Here is a 26920-nt window from a genome sequence, read left to right on the forward strand (position 1 = left end):
ATTGAGAATAGTATCTCTGTTGGGCGTAGATTCAATCCCGCGTCCGGCCATCCTGATTTAGGTATTCCGTGATTTCCCTAAATCGCTCCAGGCAAATGCCGGGATGGTTCCTTTGTAAGCGCACGGCTGACTGCCTTCCCTGTCCTTCCCTAATCCGATGAGACCGATGACCTCGCTGTCTGGTCTCTTCCCCCAGACAACCCAACTCTGTTGGTCGTAGAACTAGAACTCCGCCCGAACAGGCCATGAACGCCCAACGGTACCGACCAGACGCCATGTCATCCTCAGGCCACAGACGTCACTGGATGCGGATATGGAGGGGAATGTGGCGAGCACACCGCTCTCCCGTTCGTATGTCAATTTGCGAGACTGGAGCCGCTACTTCTCTATCAAGTAGCTCCTTAGTTTGCCTCACAATGGCTAAGTGCATCCTGCTTGCCACCAGCGCTCTGCAGACCGGATGGTCACCCATCGTACTGCTAGCCCAGTCCGACAGCGCTTAACTTAGGTGATCTAACGAGAACCGGTGTTACCACTGCGGCAAGGCCGTTGACCCTTTTGGGTATGGCCGGCAGAAAATAGACGACTCGGAGGTTGAACATCATTAATCAGTCAGCTATTCCTAGGTTTAGCGCTTTATAGAATAAATCTTTACTTAATAAGAAAATAAGTGAACTCGTCTGTATACATTTGCACAATGGAAAACGCCGTAGGATGTATCCAGTGAAACAGAGATTGAAATTTGTGAGATAAATCACTAGCAGTAACAGTGAAATTTAGTTCAAACTGGACTGAACATTAATTCTATGCAAACATGAGAAAAAGCTTACACATATACATAAGAACATGGTTGCTGTTGCCTCCTTTAGATAACCAAGTGAGTGCAAAAATTAACCAAATGCATCTACATGTACATCGTACTCTGCAAGCTACATAACAGTGTGGAGGATGCGTCTGGTACCACTAACTGGTCGCCCCTCCGCTGTTGCACGCGCGAATGGCGCGTGGGAAGAATGATGTCTATGTGCCTCTGTACTAGCTCTAATTTTCGGAATATTCTTGTCATGGTCATTTCGCGAGATGTATGTGGGAGGAAGTAAGACAATGTCTGACTCTTCCTGGAATGTGCCTCGTGGGCTTGCAAATCATTGGATTCGCGTAAAATAGGAATAATTTTATGCTACGGGAGGGTCAAACGTCCTCGACACACACACTAACACTATGCAGGAGGAGACAAAGAAACTAGAAGAATTACAACATGCACCACGAACACATATAGCCGGTAAAGGTATGCTCCACCGGCCTAACACATCAGTAATGAACACCGAAAATTCATACCTTACAACTGAGTAGAAATAACGAGGCGAAATGTTATTCAGATCGAATATACAGAGTTAATAATTCACAGATGTACGGATATACCTAACACGAATCAGTAAAGGACCACCTGACCGCCGGCCGATGTGGCTGAGCGGTTCTAGGCGCTACAGTCTGGAACCGCGCGACCGCTGCGGTCGCAGGTTCAAATCCTGCCTCGGGCATGGATGTGTGTGACGTCCTTAGATTAGTTAGGTTTAAGAAGTTCTAAGTACTAGCGATCTCAGAAGTTAAGTCCCATAGTGCTCAGAGCCATTTGAACCATTTTAACCACGTGATCGAACACGTTATCTTGCAGAATAAACAAAAAAATTTCCCGTTTCCGAAGTAATAAAGGAAGGAAAGAAACAAGAAACTGCTAATATAAAACTACGATGTTGAAATAATCACAAGCACACTGTAGCCACGTCCGCTGGCGCAAGCGCCCAAAGCAAGACCGCACAAAAGTATAGAAGTCACGAAAAATCAAGAGAAACACATAAACACATATAAGAAATTATATGCACTCGAATGTAACTCAATTCGAAGCCTACTGATGAAGGAGGAACTGGAGAATGTGAGCTGAAGGTTCCTTCGTTGTTCGAACACGTGGACCAAGCCGCACAAAGCCAGATCAGGAGAAAATACGAACATTTTGAAAATCGTTTATTCTGGTGAAAGAATGAACCACGTAAGAAAATTACCGCAAAGTAATTGCCAGAGGAAACAGATTCTGAGAACTGAAGCTCTGTAAAGCGTATACTATTTGGGATAGAACAAAGAAAGGAACACATACTAATGGACAGAAATTACAGAATAGAAATGAAACTATAAAAACAGAAAAATTAAGAATATAAGAAACGCAAGCACGTTCACACCGGTAAATGAGGATACCAGCTGAAACCAGCCGTAGCTTCCACATTCTTAAGTTTCGGAAGAACAAGGTAACTACCTATAAAAATCGAATGACTGCAAAACCCAGACACTCCGTAAAATAAACAAGCTATACCACATGATTATTAAGATCTGAAGCTGCAAAATAAATGCGTTAATACTTCAGCTAGACTGAAACTTACCCCATCTCAGTTAGTATACTCGTCTACTGCAAATAAGCTCCCACGAGCAGCCTCATTCACCAAAGTCCCAGGAACGAGTGAAGAACAGTATAGCAAAATCGGGGTCCACACGTGTTGCGGAAGTGGTCAGAGGAAACCCTTTCCGCACCCTGCCAAATTCAGCACAGTAAAGCTTCAACCGGAAGGAACCGAACCTCTTTGCCTCACTCTAAGCCTGTACAAGAGTTGGCTAAACTGTCACAGTAGCAGGCGGGAAGTTCATCCACAACCAGGCACCTTGAAAACACAATACACAATCACATGCACTCACTCTTGTCTTTCCAACAAGAAAGGGATGGGATGGAAACATAAGGATGCAATGTTAAAACAACATAAGCAAGGGTGGGGAAGGTAGGGTAAAGACAGACACTTAATGGATCTACATACAGGGTGTTACAAAAAGGTACGGCCAAACTTTCAGGAAACATTCTTCACACACAAATAAAGAAAAGGTGTTATGTGGACATGTGTCCGGAAACGCTTAATTTCCATGTTAGAGCTCATTTTAGTTTCGTCAGTATGTACTGTACTTCCTCGATTCACCGTCAGTTGGCCCAATTGAAGGAAGGTAATGTTGACTTCGGTGCTTGTGTTGACATGCAACTCATTGCTCTACAGTACTAGCATCAAGCACATCAGTACGTAGCATCAACAGGTTAGTGTTCATCACGAACGTGGTTTTGCAGTCAGTGCAATGTTTACAAATGCGGAGTTGGCAGATGCCCATTTGATGTATGGATTAGCACGGGGCAATAGCCGTGGCGCGGCACGTTTGTATCGAGACAGATTTCCAGAACGAAGGTGTCCCGACAGGAAGACGTTAGAAGCAATTGATCGGCGTCTTAGGGAGCACGGAACATTCCAGCCTATGACTCGCGACTCGCGACTGGGGAAGACCTAGAACGACGAGGACACCTGCAATGGACGAGGCAATTCTTCGTGCAGTTGACGATAACCCTAATGTCAGCGTCAGAGAAGTTGCTGCTGTACAAGGTAACGTTGACCACGTCACTGTATGGAAAGTGCTACGGGAGAAGCAGTTGTTTCCGTACCATATACAGCGTGTGCAGGCATTATCAGCAGCTGATTGGCTTCCACGGGTACACTTCTGCGAATGGTTCATCCAACAATGTGTCAAACCTCATTTCAGTGCAAATGTTCTCTTTACGGATGAGGCATCATTCCAACGTGATCAAATTGTAAATTTTCACAATCAACATGTGTGGGCTAACGAGAATCCGCATGCAATTATGCAATCACGTCATCAACACAGATTTTCTGTGAACGTTTGGGCAAGCATTGTTGGTGATGTCTTGATTGGGCCCCATGTTCTTCCACCTACGCTCAATGGAGCACGTTATCATGATTTCATACGGGATACTCTACCTGTGCTGCTAGAACATGTGCCTTTACAAGTACGACACAACATGTGGTTCATGCACGATGGAGCTCCTGCACATTTCAGTCGAAGAGTTCGTACGCTTCTCAACAACAGATTCGGTGACCGATGGATTGGTAGAGGCGGACCAATTCCATGGCCTCCACGCTCTCCTGACCTCAACGCTCTTGACTTTCATTTATGGGGGCATTTGAAAGCTCTTGTCTACGCAACCCCGGCACCAAATGTAGAGACTCTTCGTGCTCGTATTGTGGATGGCTGTGATACAATGCGCCATTCTCCAGGGCTGCATCAGCGCATCAGGGATTCCATGCGACGGAGGGTGGATGCATGTATCCTCGCTAACGGAGGACATTTTGAACATTTCCTGAAACAAAGTGTTTGAAGTCACGCTGGTACGTTCTGTTGCTGTGTGTTTCCATTCCATGATTAATGTGATTTGAAGAGAAGTAATAAAATGAGCTCTAACATGGAAAGTAAGCGGACACATATCCACGTAACATATTTTCTTTCTTTGTGTGTGAGGAATGTTTCCTGAAAGTTTGGCCGTACCTTCTTGTAACACCCTGTATATACATGTAAAACAAACACGGTTTGAACAGACACTGACAGAAAATGTATGAAATCGTAGCTGATGAGGACGTACTCAGCTGCTGACACTTCCGCTGGGCATGGTTTACTAACTTGGTTGTAAGTATGCGATGCTAAAGACACGGAAAATGAAAAATTTAGTGCAGCATTATGAAATGGCTCATGCAGTGACCTTTGAAGGCTTACTAAATAAATGCAGAATAAATAGTACAGATTTTATGAGTAACGAAGGTCTATACCTAAATTCATGTAACAGTAAATAAAATCCACAATGGATGGAACAAGAGTAAGAGCTCAACATTAATCATACCAAAAACAGCAGAGTTAAGTTACACTATGCCACAGATCATAGAATGCACAAACATCGCGTTGTAGGTTTGACATGCTCGGAGCCCCTGACGGACAAAATGAAACAATTAAATGGTAGTTGTGAATCAACTCGCAAATTGCGATTATGGTTCCGCATCAGCTGTACAATATTTGAAAACAAATGAAAATTTGTTCTCGACCGGCGCTCGAGACCCGGTTTTCCTGCTTGTCGTTATCGGTCGCTTAACCAATTCGACTATCCGGGTTCGAATCCCGGTCCGACATAAATTTTCATTTATTCTCAAATATTCTACGGCTGACGCCGAACATTCCTTCATTCCAAGAGATCTTCCATCTCTGCTGTTCAATGCGGTCGCTCATTGGCATCCATAAAAATCAAGTCAGGGCCGAATGCACCCCTTAAACGATGCATGTAAAGAAGCAGTACAGTGTCCCAATAACGCTGACCGGTGAGTGTGCCGTATTGAAAGGAGCAACCGTCACAAATCGCGTGACTTCAGTGTAATTATTGTCTTTGAATAAAATTGTCGTTTCTGCTAGTCTCATTTATGTCTTCCAGTTACCTTCTGTACTATGCTCTGGCAGTTCTTTCTGTGTATGGACCATATTTCGTCGAGATATTTTACGTGGCAGGTAAACTACACTGCTGGCCACCGTAAATGCAACACACTGAAGGAAGCATCCGAATCAAGTGAAATTTACACCATGGGTTTGCAGCGATGAGATATGCAACTGATTAGAATTTCAGCGCAGACGCACATCACACGCGCCTGTGGCGCCACCTCATAGCGCCATTTAAGGCTTGGCGATTTCGACGAGTGTACGTTCGGCACGTGTGTTTACCTTGTGGTTGTTTCACAATACGATCAGTTATGCCTCGTAGACAACAGCGAACATCGTTTGATCAAGTATCCGAGTTCGACAGAGGAAGGATAGTGGCTCACCGAGATTGTGGATTATCATACAGAGAAATCGCTAGTGGTGTTGGACGAAACCAAACAACTGTAATGCGGATATGTGACCGTTAGATGCAGGAGGGTACGACGGACCGACGCGGTCGATCGCATACACCTCGGTGCACCACTGCACGTGCTGATAGGCAAATTGTGCGCATGGCAGTGACGGATCGCTCAGTGACATCCCGAACCATAGCACAGCACATTGCGTCTGTAACGCATCATCCAGTGTCTGCGCGTACCATTCGACGCCGTTTACAGCAGAGTGGTCTGTCCGCAAGACGTCCATTGCTTCGTCTACCATTGACGCAGAACCACAGACGTCTCCGTCGCCAATGGTGTGATGACAGACGGATGTGGACGGCAGAATGGAATGACGTTGTCTTTACTGACGAGGCACGCTTCTGTCTGCAGCACCACGATGGTCGGATTCGAGTGTGGAGACACCGTGGAGAGAGGATGCTGGACAGCTGCATTATGCACCGCCACACTGGTCTTGCTCCGGGTATTATGGTATGGGGCGGTATTGGATATTACTCTCGCACGCCTCTAGTACGTATTGCCGGTACTTTAAATAGCTGGCGCTACATATCCGAGGTGCTGGAGCCAGTTGTCTTTCCTTACCTTCAGGGCTCGGCCACAGCCATATTTCAACAGGATAATGCGCGACCACACGTGGCACGCATTGTCCAAAGGTTCTTCGTCAATAACCAGATTGACTTGCTTCCCTGGCCGGCTCGCTCTCCGGATCTTTCGCCGATAGAAAACGTGTGGTCCATGGTTGCTCAACGAGTGACCCAGATTACATCCCCAGCTGCCACACCAGATGATCTTTGGCAACGTGTGGAAGCTGCTTGGGTTGCTGTACCCCAGGAACACATCCAACGTCTCTTTGACTCAATACCGAGACGTGTGGCAGCGGTGATCTCCAACAATGGCGGCTTCTCTGGCTACTGATTCTGGCAGCAACCACATGTCACAGACGTCTGTAGACATAATCATTTGATAATTGGTCAACATGTTATCTACAAAATAAATTTTGTTGTGCTACCTCTTGTCTTTCTTGGTTTTTCATTTACGGTGGCCAGCAGTGTACATGAGAAAATTACTTCCGTCCTTGAGTTTTGAACACCAGTGTACTTGGATGGGCAGGCTATTTAGATCTAGAGTTGATAACGTTTAGGGTTGTGCGGAACCAAGATGGAACCCTATTCAATAAACAATTCCCAAATATGTTTACAATATAACTATAAGTATTTGAGAGTGGTGCCAACGGCCTTGCCATAGTGGAAAGACCGGTTCCCGTCATATGACCGAAGCTAGGCGCAGCTGAGCGTGGCTGGCACTTTGGTCACCGTCCGGGTCTGCAGAGTGCTGTGGGCAAGCGGAGTGCACTCAGCCCTGGTGAGGCCGATTCCGGAGCTGTTTCACTGAGAAGTAGTGGCACCGGTCACGAAAACTGACAACGCCCGGGAGAGCAGTATGCTGGCCACATGCCCCTCCATATCCACATCCGGTGACGCCTATCGACTGAGGATGACACCGTGATCTGTTGATACTGTCAGGCTTTCAGTGGCATATTTGGACGGAGTTAAGATAGACTGATACTAATGGAGTTGCAGGTGCCTCCATTCAGTATGAACTTGCAGTTCACTGACATCGTTTGATTATTTATTTTTATTTCTCATGTAGAATACCTCTCGTTGATTTTCTCAAATTGCGTTAAATTAGTTGTGATGCAGTTGAGCTTCTGCTTGCTATTAGCAAGAACATTGTGATCATGAGAGGAGCCAGGTGATTACCGCCCCTCCCCCTTCAAAGATCAGCCTTCATCGAAGAAATAAGGCGTAGATTGTAAGGAGGTGAAGGGGAGTGTCATATTGGGCGTACAGGACAGGGCGTCGCGTCGTGCCAAACATAAAGGCTTCTTCCTCGCTTTCTCGCATTGGCGCCCCTACACCACGGGCATCCATACTTGCACGATCAACCTTCTGGTTCATTCATGTGGCTTGTCGATACAACATTAAATTTAAATTTCTTTTAGAAAACATGTGGCTGGAATAAGAATGGATGCGGGTCAAAACTTATTTTTAAAAAGTTTTCAATTTTTATGCTGACGGGTTTATTCAGTTTTATTCGGTTTCATGTAGTGGAACGACGCACCTTTCCAGTTACTCTGAACTCTGAAACATGTTATTGTATTTTCTATTTTGATCATTTCTTGTTGTTGCAGGAAATTATCAAGAACAAACAATGCGGATATGACGTCAGGAAACCAGGTTATGTGAGTATCTGCATTGCCAAGTAGCTTGATTCTATACATAGTCTGTACAGTTCCAAACTCTAAATAACAGAAACCTATATCAGTGAAATAAAATGCCAACTGTGACTTATGCCCGTATCATAGATAGTACATGGGCAGAAAACTTTTCTTATGTAGTTTTCAACAATTTTGTACTTCACAGGTAAAAGCAGTCTGAATTTGTTTCGGCTTTATGCTTGAGTAATTTAAAACTGACCATTGTTTCATCTTTGAATGGAGAGGCGAACTTGCAAACACGACTCGTTACCGGTAGGCTGCCGCGATCAGTGCTGCGGCCGTTGTATCGGACAGGGGCAATGAAATGCTTCCTTTCTCTGGGCTTGTGGTGGGTGGAGCGTAACGAAACTCAATACTCTCATCACACTGGGATAACTAGGAACGAAACAATGTAAAGACAAATTGATTAAGGAAGAAAGGACAAAGGATACATGATCCTCTGTCGGAGAGGTACAGTGGTGGAAGTATCCTACGTAATTTTACCGTTTGCGTTTGTGGTGAATACTTACGACGGTTGTCCCAGAAGTGCAGTAAAGTTCTGTGAAAGACCAGGAATTCTTACTAAAATGGTCTGGCATTCGTAATCAACTTCAAAAAGTCTTCGAAAGTCTCAAATGGATGTGAACTGCAGTTATTCATTAGCTGCTATTTCAACGGCGTAACGAGATCTGTGATATACGAAACAGTGTAAAAAGGAAAAAAGAAGCTTTTTTCCCTAAAGGTCTAAATTGAAGGTGTTGGAAAACTTGGCTGTCGAGAAACGAAGTGGATGGATATGATTTGAGCCTGGAGCCGTAAGCATCTATTTGAACGGGTACTGATGAGTTGCGTCGGAGGCAACGAGGATGAAACGATAAGCGGTCTGTCACTGGACGTCGTGATATGTAACGAAAAATTTCAAAATGAAAGATTACGAGATGAATAACTATATAGGCATGTTCTTGTGTGAAAATACTTGTCACTTATCACAAGATACAATGGTGATTACTTGCATGAGACTCAACTGAGAAAAAGAACATTTGTATCATTCTTTTGCTCGAACTAGAAGGTACCGTGAATATTCAAAGAATTTGCACAGCACAAATACAACGGTGATATAAGTGCTGATTTGCTGTCTATATCTCTCCTCACCAAGAGCCGACCTAATTTCAGGTTGAAGGCTACGTGACGCAGGGAACGAATAGTTCTGCACGAAACGGGTGACGCGAAAACTTATGTAAGGTGGATTTTATCGTACTGGGACGCGATGCAGTAGTTCTGGCACACGATATAGTCGTTCTGGCTTGTCATTCGCGAACTCGGTGTTACAGAATGTCGTGTGAAAGCACTATTTATTTAATGCAACATAAACTCTTAAGTATCTCACATAACAATAATCTTAAAGCGTTTGTAGTATTAATTTATTCGAATCCCAGCGACAAAACGTATAATCAAAGAATCTACAAAGCACATAAAACTTAACTTAGGCTTACTACTTACTTTCGACCGATAATGGATGCGGGAGAACATATCAAAGTACAATCTGTCGATAAATACACGCAACAGCCAGGAAATTTCACATTGATTCCTGGCTGTCAATGAATTTTGATTCTAGGACACTTCAGAGTCGACGCATAAATCAAAACTATGGATAAATACTCGTGAGAGTAGAACAGGATGATGAGGGTCTAACGCTCCACCAATAACGTGATCGTCAGAGATGCAGCTCTATCTCGCATTGGACAAGGATGGAACAGGACTTCGGACGTGTTGTTTTGAAAACAACACGGTATTCATCTTAAGTGTTTTGCGGAAATCGCAAGTAACATAAATCTGGATTGAGAAATGAAGATTTTAACGCTGCCTCTTACGAATGCGAGTGTTTGTCAGACTGCATTTTCGAAACATGGGTAGACGATGGCTACTGCTACTTCTGATTTGGAGGACATCGTCCTGGTAGATTTCTTGGACAGAGAGAAAACAATAGCTAACCTTAATGTGCTACGTTATTGGTTCAGTGCAGAACCTTAGATAGGCCGTAATACCCTTCATTACTAAATCGTCTGTGCGAGACGTCGACTGAAATAGGACTGGTCTTTCACGGGTATAACGCTCCAACCAACGCAGTAGCATTCGCTATGACAAAAGGGCATCATTTATTATTCTAACTGAACCTTTCCCATCTTACTCGAAAAAAATTTTTCGCATGTCCTATAACATGAAAATTTGAGTTGGTGGAAGATATAGGTAGCAGACTAAGAAGGCATCACTTCCACAACGTCGTTTTACGCAGAATTTTACAAAATCTGCTTATGGGATGAAAAAAATGGGAGCTTTGTTGAGCTGTGTGCATATTCGATGGAGAGACTGTAGAAAAATAGTATACTGTTTTCACTAGCGAAAATCATAGATCGCTTTTATACAGGACGTAGCAAACAAGCCTCATAATTTGAACGCCAGTGATGTCGACGTACTTTCAAAATAGGACACACGCATGCATTTCAGTTTCTGTTAAGAATTTTAGTGGAGCAGTTGCGTTCATAACTGTTGACAGATAGGTCTGCTTTGGAGCTTTCCAAAGGGCGTTAGGTTTCATCTCAAAGATATTAGAATTTGCTACCAAGATAAGGTTACGTAGACGAAGGAAAAAATATCCTCTCAATGTCTCGATACTGGCAGTCTTTACGGACCGAAGGTATGGGCTCTGCCTTAAGGAATGTATAAAAATATTATTCACAGTTATTTTTGGGAGGTATCGTCTTTCGAAAGGCTCAGTGTTGTTAAATATCTGTCTCGAAAGGAGAATTCCATAAACTGCCAGCAAAAGAATTTCTGGATTTTGGTGAATGCGTCCGTCGTTAAAAATTATCTGGAAGGAATTCTCAGAAAGAAAACAACTTCGCACAGGTGAAATTTGCGGACGATTCTTCAGTGTGGACGTTTCAAACACAGATTAACAAATGTTTCTGCGTTTTGATGGAAATCGTTTCCTAGTATCCGTTTGATCCTAGTATTCGTTTGATAGCATAATAGTTGACCGGGAGGGGGGGGGGGGGGGAGGGGGGGCGCAAAAACACGTCAGAATATTGTCTCTGAGGAGCATACTGTGGTGCTGAATCTAAATAATAGAAGCATTCAGAGAGCAGATCAATACTGTATACTGATGATACTTAATGCAGAGTATATGTACATGTTGAATATTATTGTGAAAGATAGGAACTACTTTTAGGATTATTCAGTATAAAATGGAAAAAGTCGCGAGAGGTCTGTAACATTGTGGATAAATATTATATGTCCATTACATAACTTTACACTCCATGGAGCACACATAATGGAATGCACCATATCACTTCCACAGGAAATTCGAAGTAATTGAAACCTGCTTGGAAATCCTTATGCGAGTAGATGCAACATGTTAAGATAAATAAAAAAAATCCACAACCAGGCAACTATCATCTAAAATATATAAAAATAAAGGATAGAAATGCATTTTATCGCAACTGAAATAAGACTCGACTCAAATAAGTTGTAAACATTCACATATTTTATTGTCATACTCATAAAATATTTTTAGATTCGCAATCTGTGTGTACTGTGTGTATTAGATTGTGTTCTGGATCCACGAAGTACCATATCGAACGGTATGCTCGATTTTAAGCTCATCATCGATTTATAGAGAGGAGAGAGGCGAAGTAAGGTAGGTGATATGCAGCTGGGTGAAATATCAGGCGATTCTGTAATAATTGATTTTCAAATTCTCTATTTTGGTGAAACAATGGTCGTGTTTTAAATAAATTCGATGGAGAAAAAGAAAACAGATTTATTATTATGTTTATGTGAAGGGTGGTCATAAATTATTGACTTGATTACATATTACGGTAACTGTAATGCAGAAAGGGATACAGAGACAAGTTTTATGTTACGCCATAAACTGAAAACGTTTTCAGTGCGACTTATTAGTCTGTAAAAACTTTCTAGGGAGCCCTGATAACATTGCATTTACGTATTCACTCAACGTTTTGTGGATTACGTCTACTATTACTGAGGATACTTCATTTCCAGAACTATTCCATAATTCTGGCAAGTCCTTAATTTTCGTTCCGTAAGCTGTGTCTTTAATGTGATCCCACGTAGAGCAGTACGAGTTGGGAAATTTTAATGGAGGGGGTTGTGTCTAACACGCCAAACTCTCATCGCACTGGTAGTGCAACCAGTAGGAAATGACTTCCTTTTTCGCAATTGAAGGATGGATATACTTAAGCAAATGACAAAAATAAAAAAAAAAAGTATTAACGACGAGTTTATTCTCGAGTCTACACAAATTTAATTTTGGTCTTTTGTGATACATTATGTAACAATACGAGGATTATTAGAATTTGAGATTTGCCTGTTGTTGCAAGTATAATACTGGACAACTACCTGAACACTAAGATCAGGCACTAAAGGGACTTTTCGTCTCCATTAATCCTGGTTGGAATAGCTCGAATGCCATACGCTATGGTTAATCTTCTGGTCTGATTTGTTACGCAGTTCACTTTTATTTTTGTTTCATGTATCAGGAACATAGCGCGTTGTTGATTTTAGGATGGAGACCCCTAGCTAAGACACCGGTTAGATTTCGGTAAAATGTTTTTTGTGTCGTTTCCGCTGTCGCCTCTGGCGCTTTAGAAATAAGATACTTACAGTTCCTTTAAACTGTCAGAGACCTTGCTGTCGATTCTGTGTACAAATTCCTATTAATTTATAACTTATTTGACCTTTAACCGCGCCAGGAGCCATTATTCCACGTAGTCTTTCCTTTTGGACAGATGGTCGTCATTCTTACTGTCTTCTTGCAGCGTGTTATGGTATTCAGTGAGCTACTTCCCCTCCTAATCCCAGAAAACTTGCTTTAATTTGAAAATTTTCATTTAAGCTAAATTAAATCTTTATCTACACGTACAGGGGATGGACAAAAATATGGAAACAACCAAGACACAATACCATGCCTAATACGGGGTAGGAAAACTGTTTGCATTCAAATAAACTTCCAGTAATCTCGGAATTGATAAATACAGGTCCTACATGTTTTACAAGGAAGTCGTAAAGCATTATTCTCGTAAAATAGCCACAGACTAAGGTAACGACGATGGAGGTGGATAGCGATCACGGAATCGTCTCTCAAAAGTAGTCTGCAAAGGCTCAGTAATATTGAGATCTGGTGACTGGTGGCCAGATAGCATCCTCGTGCTTACAAAGTCACTCCTGGGCTATGCGAGCTGTAGTATCACCACTCCTGTCACCTTAGAACACAGCACCACCATTCGGAAAAATACATTGTATTGTACCATGGAACGAAACCGACCAGCTAAAATGATCATATAATCCTATGCTGTAATACGACGTAGCAGAATAACCATAGAGCCTATGGAATATCACGATATGGCTGCCAAAATGATCACCCAGCCCCTGCCATGTTTCACTTGGTCAGAAATTCGAAAATTGAAAGAGGACTCATCTGACCAAATGACATTCTTCCATTGCTCCATAGTCAGGGTTTATGGCTTTAGCACCATGTGTCCTGTTGCGGGTATTTGTATCACTGATGAGTGGTTTTGTAATTCGAGCTCGCCCTGCAGTTTCTTTGATTATGGAGCTCCCTCCCTGCTGTCAGTTCTGCAGTGACTTTCTTTTTCGTCACAATCCTCTGTCACGATAACCAGACAGACATTTTCATCAGCGTTGTGCCGTATCGGATGATGTTTTTCCGCTTTCCCTGTATGCATTACAAATCTTCGGTACCGTGCCTCTTGAAGCACGACACTCTTTTAACTGGCGTGGTACGAAAGTACCGACCATAAGTTCGCCAACAATTTGCCCTGGTTCGAATTCACTTAGCTCTTATGTAATGCACTCATAACTACAGAAGCACTGTTCATTCCATGACAGACGTTTTCAACGTATTGAGGATATTGCACAGGTATCTTTCGTGGTCAAATACAACAGGCTAGCTTTTTAATTTGTGTTCAATCATACGTTCTCACGGTTTTTCATATTTTTGTCCGATCCCTGTATAAACAGCAATCCACTGTACAGCACATTTCTTAAGGCAATTCCTACAAATATTTAGGCATCCTGTCCTATACCATTAAAGTGGAATGAGGTAAAAAGTGGCTGTTTTTATGCCTCTGTATGCAGCCTTATTCCTCGCCAGTAAAATTATTTCAGACGCTATCTTGAATACCGATTTTTTAAGGTTACCGAACACTGTTAATCAAGAACAACGTCGGCTTTCTCGCAAATATTCCGATTTCTGTTCCCTGAACATCTCTCTTACCATCCTAGAGTATCATCTTGGTAATGATTCCAAACACTTAGTGTAGTACTATAGAAAGTTAGCGCTTCAGTCTTCGTTTTAAGCGAAAAGGGTTGCTTTGAAGGGATAACAGTTCATTCCACTGACTTAGTTTATTGAGTCCGTAAGTAGCACACTTCCTGCCTATTGTGCTCATAATAGCAGTCAAGTTTAGTTCCAAGTTTTAGTTTCCCTTTGCTGTATCGCTTTTCCAAATTAATCCGTCACGCTATAACAGTTCAGGGTAGTCTTCGTAACTGTTCATATAATGGTACAGCTCGTCAACGAATGCTACTGCATATGAATTTCGATTTGTCCGTCGATCTCTTGTGTCATTACCCTCCACGAGTGAACGGATTAATGATTCACTGTTACCCTACCGTTCGACGGAAAACTACCGGGAACACAGCTCATCAACATCTGTTACCAGTTCACATATCACTGATACGACTCAATTGTATACGGCCCTTCCAAGCGAAACCTGGAAGACGACTGCCCTCGCCCTCACATCATACAAAGGCACGTGACCAGGAACACTTGGACATTGTTGAGTGAAACAGCAAGACAATTCCCACCTGCCTGAAAAGACACATTCCGAATACTCCGGAGAACCAGTGATGCGTAAAGTGTACGATTGAGTGCGTCATATCACTATTGACGGTAGTAACCTTACGGTAGGAAAGGAGACATGGGGAAAGCTTTAATTGAGTGAATAATTTATGGCCACCCAGAATACTGTACTTTTTAAGTTGATAACATGAAATAAATTAGCCATTTTGGATTGTGATATGTGTTGGTGTGCGGGTTTCTGCTTTTGTCTGTTTCTCTCCTATCCCATTCCTCTCTGCCCATTAATCGCAGTGTGTCTGTTTGTGTGCGTCTGCGCGTAGCGCGAAATGGATACTGCAATTTGTGGCCATGATTGCAGGCCCTTGGCAGGCAGCCAGCCGCGGCTGCAAGGGCCACTGTTTAAATTACTTCCTCCGCCTCTGCGGCCGGCCGTTTCCCAATTAGAACTTGCGGCCGTGGCTGGCTGGAATTCTTACCCGACTGCGGGATTGCAGCTCCGTAACCGAATGCCCAGCTTGCACCCAGCATCCCGCAGCCTAACTCGCATTAACCCAGCTCTCCACTTGGGCACTAACACGGGGCTTGCGCCGCCACGCTCGCGGATAGTAACAGCTGTTTTTGCTACGTGACCACCTCGAGCGGCGCCTAACTGTCTTCCTCACCTAACTAGATGCAGCAGCCACAGAATTTGTTTTGGAATTTTAAATACTAATATGTGGGCAGCGAACACAAAGATCTTGCATACTAATACAGCAACATGAGCGCACCCCAAAGACTGAAAATCTACATCTACATCCATAATCCGTAAGCCACATAATGGTGTCTGGCGGAGTGTACTTCTGGTTCCACTGACTGATCCTCACTCCCCTGTTCCTCTGGAAAATGGAACGTGTGAAGAATGATTGTAGGTAAAGCCTCTGTGTTAATTCTAATTTCTCGAACTTTCCCATCGTGGCCACTTCCCGCGATTTATGAGGTAGAATTTTGCACAGAGCATAATTTAATCCTCGATTACATTTGGTTTAAGAATCGCGAAAGAAGGTTGTGTATGTGGAAGAAACCTGGAGACACCGGGAGGCTTCAGGTTAATTATATAATGGTAATATATAAATTTCGGAACCAGATTTTAAATTGTTAGTCATTTATAGGGGCCGATATGGACCCTGCTCACAAGTTATTGGCTATGAACCGTAGATTGTAACTGAAGAAAGTGCAAAAAGGGAGGAAATTAAAGAGATGGGGCCTAGATTAACTAAAACAATGAGAGGTTGTTCAGAGTTTCAGAGAGAGCATTAGTCAACGGCTGACTACAACAGGGAAAAGGGATACAATGGAAGACGTATGGGTAGTCTTGAGAGATAAAGTAGTGAAGGCAGCAGAGGATCAATTAGGTAAAACGACAGGGCCTAGTAGATATCCTTGAGTATCACAGGAGATATTGAATTTAATTCATGAAAGGAGAAAATATAAAACTTCGACAAAAGAAGCAGGCGAGAGAGAATACAAACGTCTAAAAAATGAGACTGACAGGAAGTGCAAAATGTCTAAGCAGGAATGGCTAGAGGGAAAATGTAAGGTATTAGAGGCATATTTTACAAGGGGAAAGATAGATACCACCTACAAGGAAATTAAGGAGTAATAGATGCGTTTTACTATTTGGGCAGCAAAATAACTGATGACGGTCGAAGTAGAGAGGATATAAAATTTAGTTTGGCAGTGGAACGAAAAGATTTATGAAGAAGAGAAATATGTTATCATCGAATTTAGATTTAAGTGTCAGGAAGTCTTTTTCTCCAGGTACTTCTATGAAGGAGGTGAAACGAAGACGATAGAAAGTTTAGATTAGATGAGAATATAGGCTTTTGAATACTGGTGCTACAGAAGAATGGTGAAGACAGGATGCGTAGATCGCGTAAGTAATGAGGAGGTACTGTACGGAATTGCGAAGACAAGAAATTTGTGGCGTAAAATTGACTAAAAGAAGGAATCACTTGATGAGACAGGCTATGAGGCATCAAGGAATCATCAGTTTAGTATTGGAGGGAAGTTGGGGGGGGGGGGTAAAAATCGCAGAGGGAGACCAAGAGATGGATGTAGTAAGCAGATTTTGAAGGATGTAAGTTTCAATGTTTCTTTTGAGATAAAGAGCCTTGTACATGATAGAGTAGCTTAGAGAGCTGTATCAAACCATTCTTTGGACTGAAGACCGCAACAACGTCCACGCGTGTAGTAGTAGTATGCTGTCGGAATCTTCCCGGAAAGTAGCCTCTCGAAAATTCAGTAGTAAACCTCTTCTAGCGTCTGCCACTGGAGTTTGTGGAACATCTCTGTATCGCTCTGGTAAATGGTCCCTTCTAACAGTCTTACCGGTAATCTTCCAAGTTTGATGAACGGTACTCAAGAATCGGTCAAACAAGCGTCTTGTAATTAGTTAATTGTAGTTAAATTTCCTTAAGATGCTTCCTATGAATCTTAGTCTGGCATTCTGCCATTCCTGCCAATTTTTTTGTCTGTTCATCCCACACAAGGTCGCTCTCGATAGTTAGTCCTAGATATTTTGCGATATAATTTCGAAGATGAAAAAAAGCTATAAGAAACGATGTAGGGGAAGATTAATTTTGATCCAGCGAAATACAGGTATATGGCAAGCAATACTGACCGAACAATCTTAGAAGACAGACTGAAGGAAAATCCAAATTTTTAGTATTTGCGAGAGGTAGTCATAAAGTTCTAACTATCGCTTCAAACAAATAAAGTTAGGTAATAATATTTTCTTTTGTTTTTAGGTGTTGTTGTTGTGGTCTTCAGTCCAGAGACTGGTTTGACGCAGCTCTCCATGCTACTCTATCCTGTGCAAGCTTCTTCATCTCCCAGTATCTACTGCAACAAACATCCTTCTGAATCTGCTTAGTGTATTCATCTCTTGGTCTCCCTCTACGGTTTTTATCCTCCACGCTGCCCTCAAATACTAAATTGGTGATCCCTTGATGCCTCAGAACGTGTCCTACTAACCGATCCCTTCTTCTAGTCAAGTTGTGCTACAAATTTCTCTTCTCCCCAATTTTATTCAATACCTCATCATTAGTTATGTGAGCTACCCATATAGTCTTCAGCATTCTTCTGCAGCATCACATTTCGAAATCTTCTATTCTCTTCTTGTTCAAACTACTTATCGTCCATGTTTCACTTCCATACATGCTACACTCCATACAAATACTTTCAGAAACGACTTCCTGGCACTCAAATCTATACTCGATGTTAGGCACAAGTCTTAAATTCTGGCATACATTGAAATCCCATAGGCACAGTACCGTAGCACACCATTAGTGGAGCCGAAAGAAAATGGCGAAGCCCATTTATGAAGTGGAGTATCTTGCGGTAATTCGTTTTCTGTGTTTCATGTTAAGAAATGCTACAACAATCCGCGCGGAGTCGATGGACGTGTAGGACAGTAGTACCCCATCATGTGACAGAGTGATGTGGTGGCGTTGACGCTTTCAGTGCGATCAGACAAGTCTGAATGACGAAGATGTTAGGGGTAGACCATCTCCTACTGAAAAATCGGGAATCGCAATAGAATTGGAGGCCCCGGTGGTCGAAGATCGGCGTATTATAATCTAGGCGATAGTGGGTAAAGTGAAACTGAATCACGGAGCAGCTTTCAACGTCTTGAACGACTTTCTGAACATGTTTCCGCTGACTTGAAGAACTTTGAAAAACCGAGGCAGCAGCGGAAATGCAGCTGTGTCAGGCCAATACAGTTAACTGCCTAATCAACGTGGAAGAATGTTCGATGTATCGCAATGATGAAAGGCAAAGGAGCAAAGCAAGCAGGGGAACGTGTGGATTCGCCAGCGTGGAAAGAGGCGAAAAGCCAGCCATTGTGGGTCAAGTTGATGATGAATCACTTTTGGACCTCCATGGAGCAAAACCACACTTCTGGACAGTGGACAGTTCTTCGCAACGCCTTGTCTCGAGTTCCAGTTGTTCCAGTACAGCACTCGTGGCTGCCGCATCGCGGGCGCGAAGTGGGGGCGAGGCAGTTTCAGATAAGTTTTTACAGTCTGACGATAATTTATGGATTTGTAGTTTTAGCTTGACAATGTCCACTATGGACAAACGCTAGTTACTGTTATTCCGAAGAAGGTTGGGTTATCCCGATTGAAACCTAGGTAAATTCTAGGTAAACGGTGCAACTGAGGCTGTTGATTATGAAAATTAAAATTAATTCATTACTCAACATTAAGGGCATCCTTAGCACAAAAAGGGGTGCCCAATGCTGCATCTAAAATTTTTGATAACTTGCCCAGAGATATAAACTGTATGACAAATGGCAAAGCAAAATTTGAAAAGCAACTGAAGAGGTTTCTCCTTGACAAATCATTGTGTTCTCTAGAAAAATTTCTGTTGTTGTAATGTGTTAATGGTGGTTGACAGGAATTACTAACTCACATGTATAGATTGTTTAAAATAAAAAACCACCTGGAAATGTTCAACATGTAACCATATTTACAAATTAATTTGCAATGTCACTGTAAAATGACTCGTTCCGCATTATTAAAGTTTGTTGTGCAAATGATCCACTGAACTCGAATTTAACTAACTAACCAGCACATAAGGAGAAACAGCACAGCGGTGTACTATGTAAACCTCGTTGAGAGGTTGTGGAAGGCTCTCGAGATGAAGCTGTTCACGGTGCAAGAGAGTGCTTTTACTCCACCACGACGAAGTAGATCATTCTTCACATGACACAGTCCTACTTCTTTTGATCTCAAATTTGGGCTCTTGACACGTCATCCAGTGAATACTTCGTTTCACAACGAGGCGATTTTGGAGGTGGAACGTTTCGTGAGCGGCCAAAATGCTAATTTCTACAATCAAGGTCTCCGCACCAAGTGAACCATCTTTGGGAGAAACGTGTCCGATTGAAGGGTGAATTTGTGGAGGAGGACTGCCACCGTCGCCACATTCCATGGCCGCAGCTTGACTGGGTAGAGATTGTAATTACGTTATGACTATCCCTCGGAGATTTAGGAAAAGCTCTTGACAGGAATACAATCTTTGAAATTCAGACGTTATTTGGAATAAAGTACAATTATGGAAAGATTATCTACTTCTTGTGCAGAAACCATCTGCAGTCCTAAGAAGCGAAGGCCGTGAAAGGGAAGGAGTAGTTGACAAGATAATGAGACTGGCTTATAGTCTAGCCCCACATTACTCAGTCTGCACGCAGAACAGGCAGTAAAAGAAACTGAAAGGAAGTTTGGAAAATGAATTAAAGCACAGCGAGAAGAAATAAAAATGTTGAGGTCTTATGATGACTTTATATAATGCTCCCAAAGAAGGAAAAGGCTTCGAAGGCCTACTGAACGAAATATAGGAAAGCGGTTTTAAGATTAACACAAATGAAAGTCAAACAAAGATAATGGAATGTAGTTGAATTGTGTGGAGTCATGCCGAAGGGATTAGTTTAGGAAGTGAGATGAGCTCGCCGGACAAAAGATTAGTCACCGCAATGCGCACGCACAGATGAATCGTTAAGCCTGTACAGACGGTGCAGCGATAGAGTCGAGTGATGAACCTTTCACGCACTGCCTCTACGTGAGCATAAGGCAGTAGCGATCAGTGAGACATTTGTGTTTCAAGTGAACATTGTACGTAAAAATGGGTAAATATAAGGAAGTGACAGAATGACAGAAAGGGAAATCTGGTTCAGCAGTGCCCATGGCCATGTGAAGTCGCTGAACTTGATGGTGTTTCGCTGCGGAGTGTCTGACTTGCTAAGACAATGGCGTAACACACGTGGCCACGTAAGACGACGTCGTAATTGTGTTCGGAAAAAGATTATGACTGAGAGGGACTGAAGACAAGTTTCACGGCTTGTGAATCAAAAACTCTTCCCAACCCGACAGGATCTGCTGCAGGCAGCGGATGAAGTTCCATCCCAACCCGTTAACAAGAGAACATTGCGACGGGAAGTATATTTATAGGCCATCACCTCTCAAGAGGCCAAGCACATAGAGACGACAGCAGAAAAGTTCATCAGACTAAAATTTAATGTGATTGGTCTTCTGAACAATCCCCCATCCTATTACATACACTGTGTGATCAAAAGTATCCGGACACACCCAATAACATACGTTTTTCATGTTAGGGGCATTGTGGTGCCACCTACTGCCATGTACTCCATATCAGTGACCTTAGTAGTCATTAGACATCGTGAGACAGGAGAATGGAGCGCTCCGCGGAACTCACGTGGTCAGATGATTGGGTGTCACTTGTGTCATACCTTTGTACGCGAGATTTCCACACTCCTAAACAGCCCCTAGGTCCAGTGTTTCCGATGTGACAGCGAAGTGGAAAACTGAAAGGACAACACAAAAGCGCACAGGCCGACCTCGTCTGTTGACTGACAGAGACCGCCGAGAGGGTCGTAATGTGTAATAGCAGACCATCAGACAGGAACTCCAAACTGCATCAGGATCCACTGCAAGTACTATGACAGTTAGGCGGGAGATGAGAAAACTTGGGTTTCATGGTCGAGTGGCTGCTCATAAGCTACACATCAGCCCGGTAAATGCCAAACGACGCCTCGCTTGGTGTAAATAGCGTAAAAATTGGACGATTGAACAGTGGAGAAACCTTGTGTGGAGTGACTAATAACGGTACACAATGTGACGATCCGATAGCAGGGTGTGGGTATGGCGAATGCCAGGTGAACGTCATCTGCCAGCGTGTGTAGTGCCAACAGGAAAATTCGGAGGCGGTGGTGTTATGGTGTGGTCGTGTTTCTAATGGAGGGGTTTTGCACCCCTTGTTGTTTTCCGCGGCACTATAACATCACGGGCCTACACTGATGTTTTAAGCACCTTCTTGCTTCCCACTGTTGAAGAGCAATTCGGAGATGGCGATTGCATCTTTCAACACGATCGAGCATCTGTTCATAATGCACGGCCTGTGGTGGAGTGGTTCACGACAGTAACATCCCTATAATGGACTGGCCTGCACAGAAGCGTGACTTGAATCCTGTAGTACACGTTTGGGATGTTTTGGAACGCCGACTTCATGCCGGGCCTCACCGACCAACATCGATACCTCTCCTCAGTGGAGCACTTCGTGAAGAATGGGCTGCAATTCCCCTAGAAACCTTCCAGCACCTGATTGATAGTGTGTCTGCGAAAGTGGAAGCTGGACCAACACCATATTGAATTCCAGCATTGCCGATGGAGGGCGCCACGAACATGTAAGTCATTTTCAGACACGTGTCCGGATACTTTTGATCACATAGTGTACGTTATAGTAGTTAAGCAGACGTGGAAAATTGCATCTGAACAGTCTTCACAGTTAAGAACTGTAAGGTAAAACGTCGATGGTAAACGGAGTAGACAAGAGGGGAATAGCTCTTAAAATACGATTCCACAGGAAATGGTATAGATTAGATGCATAGATCGGATAACTAATGAGGAAGCATTAAAACAAATTGTGGAGAAAAATTTACGGCACAACTTAGTTAAAAGAAGATATGATAGGATATATCCTTGATCGTCAGTGAATAGCAAGGACGGAAGTGTGGCGGGATTCAAATAATAGAGGGTAACCGAGGCTTTACTACAGTAATCAGGTTCAAACTGATGTATGTTGTTGTATTTACTCGGGGTTGAAAACACTTGCACAGCATACACTGGCGTGTAGAGCTGCGTTAAACCAGTCTTCAGTACGAAGACCACAAGAACAACGATGAAAGTAATAGAGCTCTGAAACTTCACAAGAAAAATCAGTTGTTCGTGGGGAAGTGACGTGAGGCAGTAATGACAAAAATCCTGATAGCCATGTTGTGAACGGAGTAACAACCACGTGCTGAGATGGAAATGCAGATACTATCGGTTTGTAAAATAAGATATATTTTTGTATAAACCCACCGTAATTTTGATTGTAATCACAAGCCTGTTCCTTCTCTGTACTTTTGATGCAGTTTAAGTCACACTCGCAGATCAACTTTTTTTGATGCTGCTAAGTGTATCACGTCCAGAGAGGCCGGAAGTGAAGAAAATATTACACTGAAAAAGGGATAATACACGACTTCAATGTCGTCAGACTTCACGAATGCGTCCTTCAAAAACGAAAGGCGCGAGCAATGGTTTTACTGTTTTGTTTCGCTTACGACAACGGCACACCTAAAGAAAATTTACTCCTCTGAGACCTGGCTTTCTATACACTACGTTCGTGCAATTAAGTAGTCTTCTCAAGCTTACTACTGATGGTTTGCAATTAAATCTGAACAGCGTTTGCCTTGTTACGTTCGAGTAACGTATGAAAGAGCATAATTTTGTATAATGAGTTATTACGCAGTTACAAGTAATGTAAAATGAAAAAGTCTGGCAATTCTTTTTAAAAGTAGTGCGTCTGGTAATGTTCGCGTTGCGAAATGAGCATGTCTGGCAGAAAAAATGCGCTGTAATACTGCTCAGCAGTCCCGCAGAACAGAAAGGGACCGAAAAAAAGTCTCTGTGAAGCTCATACGCTACCCTCCAGATTGCCCACATCGCATTTCAGCGACAGCCGGAGATAAAAAGAATGAAAATTGTCCACAAAATTAATATACTCTGCGAGTTTTAATGTTAGAGGGGTTTATTAATAGTACTGTCACCAGCAACATTAGGTTCCGTCGCGAAAAAGTACTGAATTCAAGCAGAGGAGTGCACTGTTACTAAAGACATCTGGATCGTGCGCTAGTATTCGTTCAAATATTTCTAACTTCGTTCTCGACTCTGAGATTTTTTTTAGGTCAGCCTTGTTAGCGTATCCGTAATCAGAAAGTGATGCCAACTCCGCCCACAACATGGCTCTCTGGATCATTGTCTTAACTTCCTTAAGTTAATGCCCCACGAACAAATGATTGTCCTACGTGAAGATTTTAAAACAACTTTATTTTCATCGCTACCAATCGTAAGGGTACACTCATCAAATACTTGCAGAAAATACTTCCTAATATGTAAGGTTATACACTCCTGGAAATGGGACAAAGAACACATTGACACCGGTGTGTCAGACCCACCATACTTGCTCCGGACACTGCGAGAGGGCTGTACAAGCAATGATCACACGCACGGCACAGCGGACACACCAGGAACCGTGATGCTGGCCGTCGAATGGCGCTAGCTGCGCAGCATTTGTGCACCGCCGCCGTCAGTGTCAGCCAGTTTGCCGTGGCATACGGAGCTCCATCGCAGTCTTTAACACTGGTAGCATGCCGCGACAGCGTGGACGTGAACTGTATGTACAGTTGACGGACTTTGAGCGAGGGCGTATAGTGGGCATGCGGGAGCCCGGGTGGACGTGCCGCCGAATTGCTCAACACGTGGGGCGTGAGGTCTCCACAGTACATCGATGTTGTCGCCAGTGGTCGGCGGAAGGTGCACGTGCCCGTCGACCTGGGACCGGACCGCAGCGACGCACGGATGCACGCCAAGACCGTAGGATCCTACGCAGTGCCGTAGGGGACCGCACCGCCACTTCCCAGCAAATTAGGGACACTGTTGCTCCTGGGGTATCGGCGAGGACCATTCGCAACCGTCTCCATGAAGCTGGGCTACAGTCCCGCACACCGTTAGGCCGTCTTCCGCTCACGCCCCAACATCGTGCAGCCCGCCTCCAGTGGTGTCGCGACAGGCGTGAATGGAGGGACGAATGGAGACGTGTCGTCTTCAGCGATGAGAGTCGCTTCTGCCTTGGTGCCAATGATGGTCGTATGCGTGTTTGGCGCCGTGCAGGTGAGCGCCACAATCAGGACTGCATACGATCGAGGCACACAGGGCCAACACCCGGCATCATGGTGTGGGGAGCGATCTCCTACACTGGCCGTACACCACTGGTGATCGTCGAGGGGACACTGAATAGTGCACGGTACATCCAAACCGTCATCGAACCCATCGTTCTGCCATTCCTAGACCGGCAAGGGAACTTGCTGTTCCAACAGGACAATGCACGTCCGCATGTATCCCATGCCACCCAACGTGCTCTAGAAGGTGTAAGTCATCTACCCTGGCCAGAAAGATCTCCGGATCTGTCCCCCATTGAGCATGTTTGGGACTGGATGAAGCGTCGTCTTACGCGGTCTGCACGTCCAGCACGGAACGCTGGTCCAACTGAGGCGCCAGGTGGAAATGGCATGGCAAGCCGTTCCACAGGACTACATCCAGCATCTCTACGATCGTCTCCATGGGAGAATAGCAGCCTGCATTGCTGCGAAAGGTGGATATACACTGTACTAGTGCCGACATTGTGCATGCTCTGTTGCCTGTGTCTGTGTGCCTGTGGTTCTGTCAGTGTGATCATGTGATGTATCTGACCCCAGGAATGTGTCAATAAAGTTTCCCCTTCCTGGGACAATGAATTCACGGTGTTCTTATTTCAATTTCCGGGAGTGTATTTGATGTTAACGTATTTCTCTATTTCTACATTTTACATCAACTTTAGTTCTGCATTCGACAGGTGTGTCGCTGCCCAAGTAGCACAAAATGTCCACTACTATCAGAATCTCATTTCCTAATGTAATTCCTTCAACATCATCTGAAATGGTTTGAGTGCACTCCATTGCCCTTAGAAGCAGTCTTTTGAGAACTTCAGCAGTTCAGATCTCCTACTGTGCTGTCTGTAGCAGCGTTCCATATTTTCGAACACAAAGGTCTTTTTGTCGTTCCCTGAACTCTCGTCTGAAGTCTATTTTCGAGTAGTCACCGGCGCCAGTCACCTGAAGATATCGTGCGTATGCCTGGATGAAATATTGCTGGATTTGTATGACGAGTTACGGCGGCTGACGCAGGCATGACCCCCTCCTTCGTATTTGGGGAAAAGTGAGGATTCTAGACTACGTCCAGCATTCTGAATTTAAATTTCCTTAAATAAATGTTTAGATGACCCCTTGCAGAAGCCACGGTTGATTTATTACCCAATTTCTCCCCTGCAGATCTAAAGTAGCTACTACACCGTCTTTTACTACGACGATGTCAACGGAACGGTAAACTGAAGCCTACACCACTTCCTTCATTGGAATGGGAAGATGGCTTTCCTTGTGAAACATCACCCATTGTGTGGAAAGTGGAACTAGTTCTCCCGCACCCTATTTGCGTCAGAAGCTGCCTAAACTCCCCATGCTGCTCCGTGTTTAGTGCTTGGTCTTCCTGAAGTTGCTGCATTCGAAAAGTTTATTTCTCTCTGAAGTAATATATTAATTTCCCTGTGCGCTGCAGCAAAAACCACACGCTGTAGCGTGTCTCTATGCGAGCGCGTATGTCTTAGAATAAGCCCACCAGAGAAGAGTGTCACGTGCAGGAGATATGGTCGGTATATCAAGGTGGACTGTCCAACATATGGAATGATGGACCACTTGCGGCCACGCAACATGGCTAAGAAGACTGGTGATCCTAGCCGACACTGGCCACAGTTGAGTGTCACGCTTTGTCAGTGACAATGGGCTTCAAACCCGACAGCAACGTGCTGATGTCAGTGAACAGAGGTCGATCTCATCCAAGTTCTCAGCGAACACGGCGAAGGGAACCGCGTACAGTGGACATTTTGAGTCTTGTAATCCGCAAGAGGCCGTTTCTCACAGCGACACATAAGCTGCACGACTTGAATGGACAAAACACAAATTGAACAGTAGCTAACTGGAGGTGCGTAGTATGGTAAGACGAATCGAGATTTTGTGTTTTTTCAAATGATTCAAGTCTCCGACTGTACCGACGGCCCGTTGAGGAACACGCAATGTATGGAAGGTATAGCTCAGATCGGAGGTGGTTTTGATTTCTGTTTTGGTATCCAATCATTCGGGTTATCGTGAGTGTCAACCACAATGTTTATTTCAGTATTCATGGCGTTACCCTTTCTTCTACGAAGGAGACTCAAATATAAACCTGACCTTTTTTTTTCAAATTCGAGTTTCAGAAAAATGCATACACACGAATTTATTTT

The 26920-nt window shown here is 43.7% G+C and overlaps 1 protein-coding gene across 1 annotated transcript in view; it reads left to right on the forward strand.

Annotated features, from left to right (window-relative positions):
- The window catches only part of LOC126416945 (tetraspanin-5), a 125863-nt gene that overhangs the window by 70863 nt on the left and 28080 nt on the right, over positions 1–26920 (forward strand). The window contains exon 7 of the mRNA XM_050084824.1: positions 7981–8031. Coding sequence (XP_049940781.1) covers positions 7981–8031 — 51 coding nt within the window. The remainder of the gene's footprint in view (positions 1–7980; positions 8032–26920) is intronic.

The sequence above is a fragment of the Schistocerca serialis genome, chromosome 8 (genome assembly GCF_023864345.2).
Source record: "Schistocerca serialis cubense isolate TAMUIC-IGC-003099 chromosome 8, iqSchSeri2.2, whole genome shotgun sequence".
Taxonomy (NCBI): Eukaryota; Metazoa; Arthropoda; class Insecta; order Orthoptera; family Acrididae; genus Schistocerca; species Schistocerca serialis.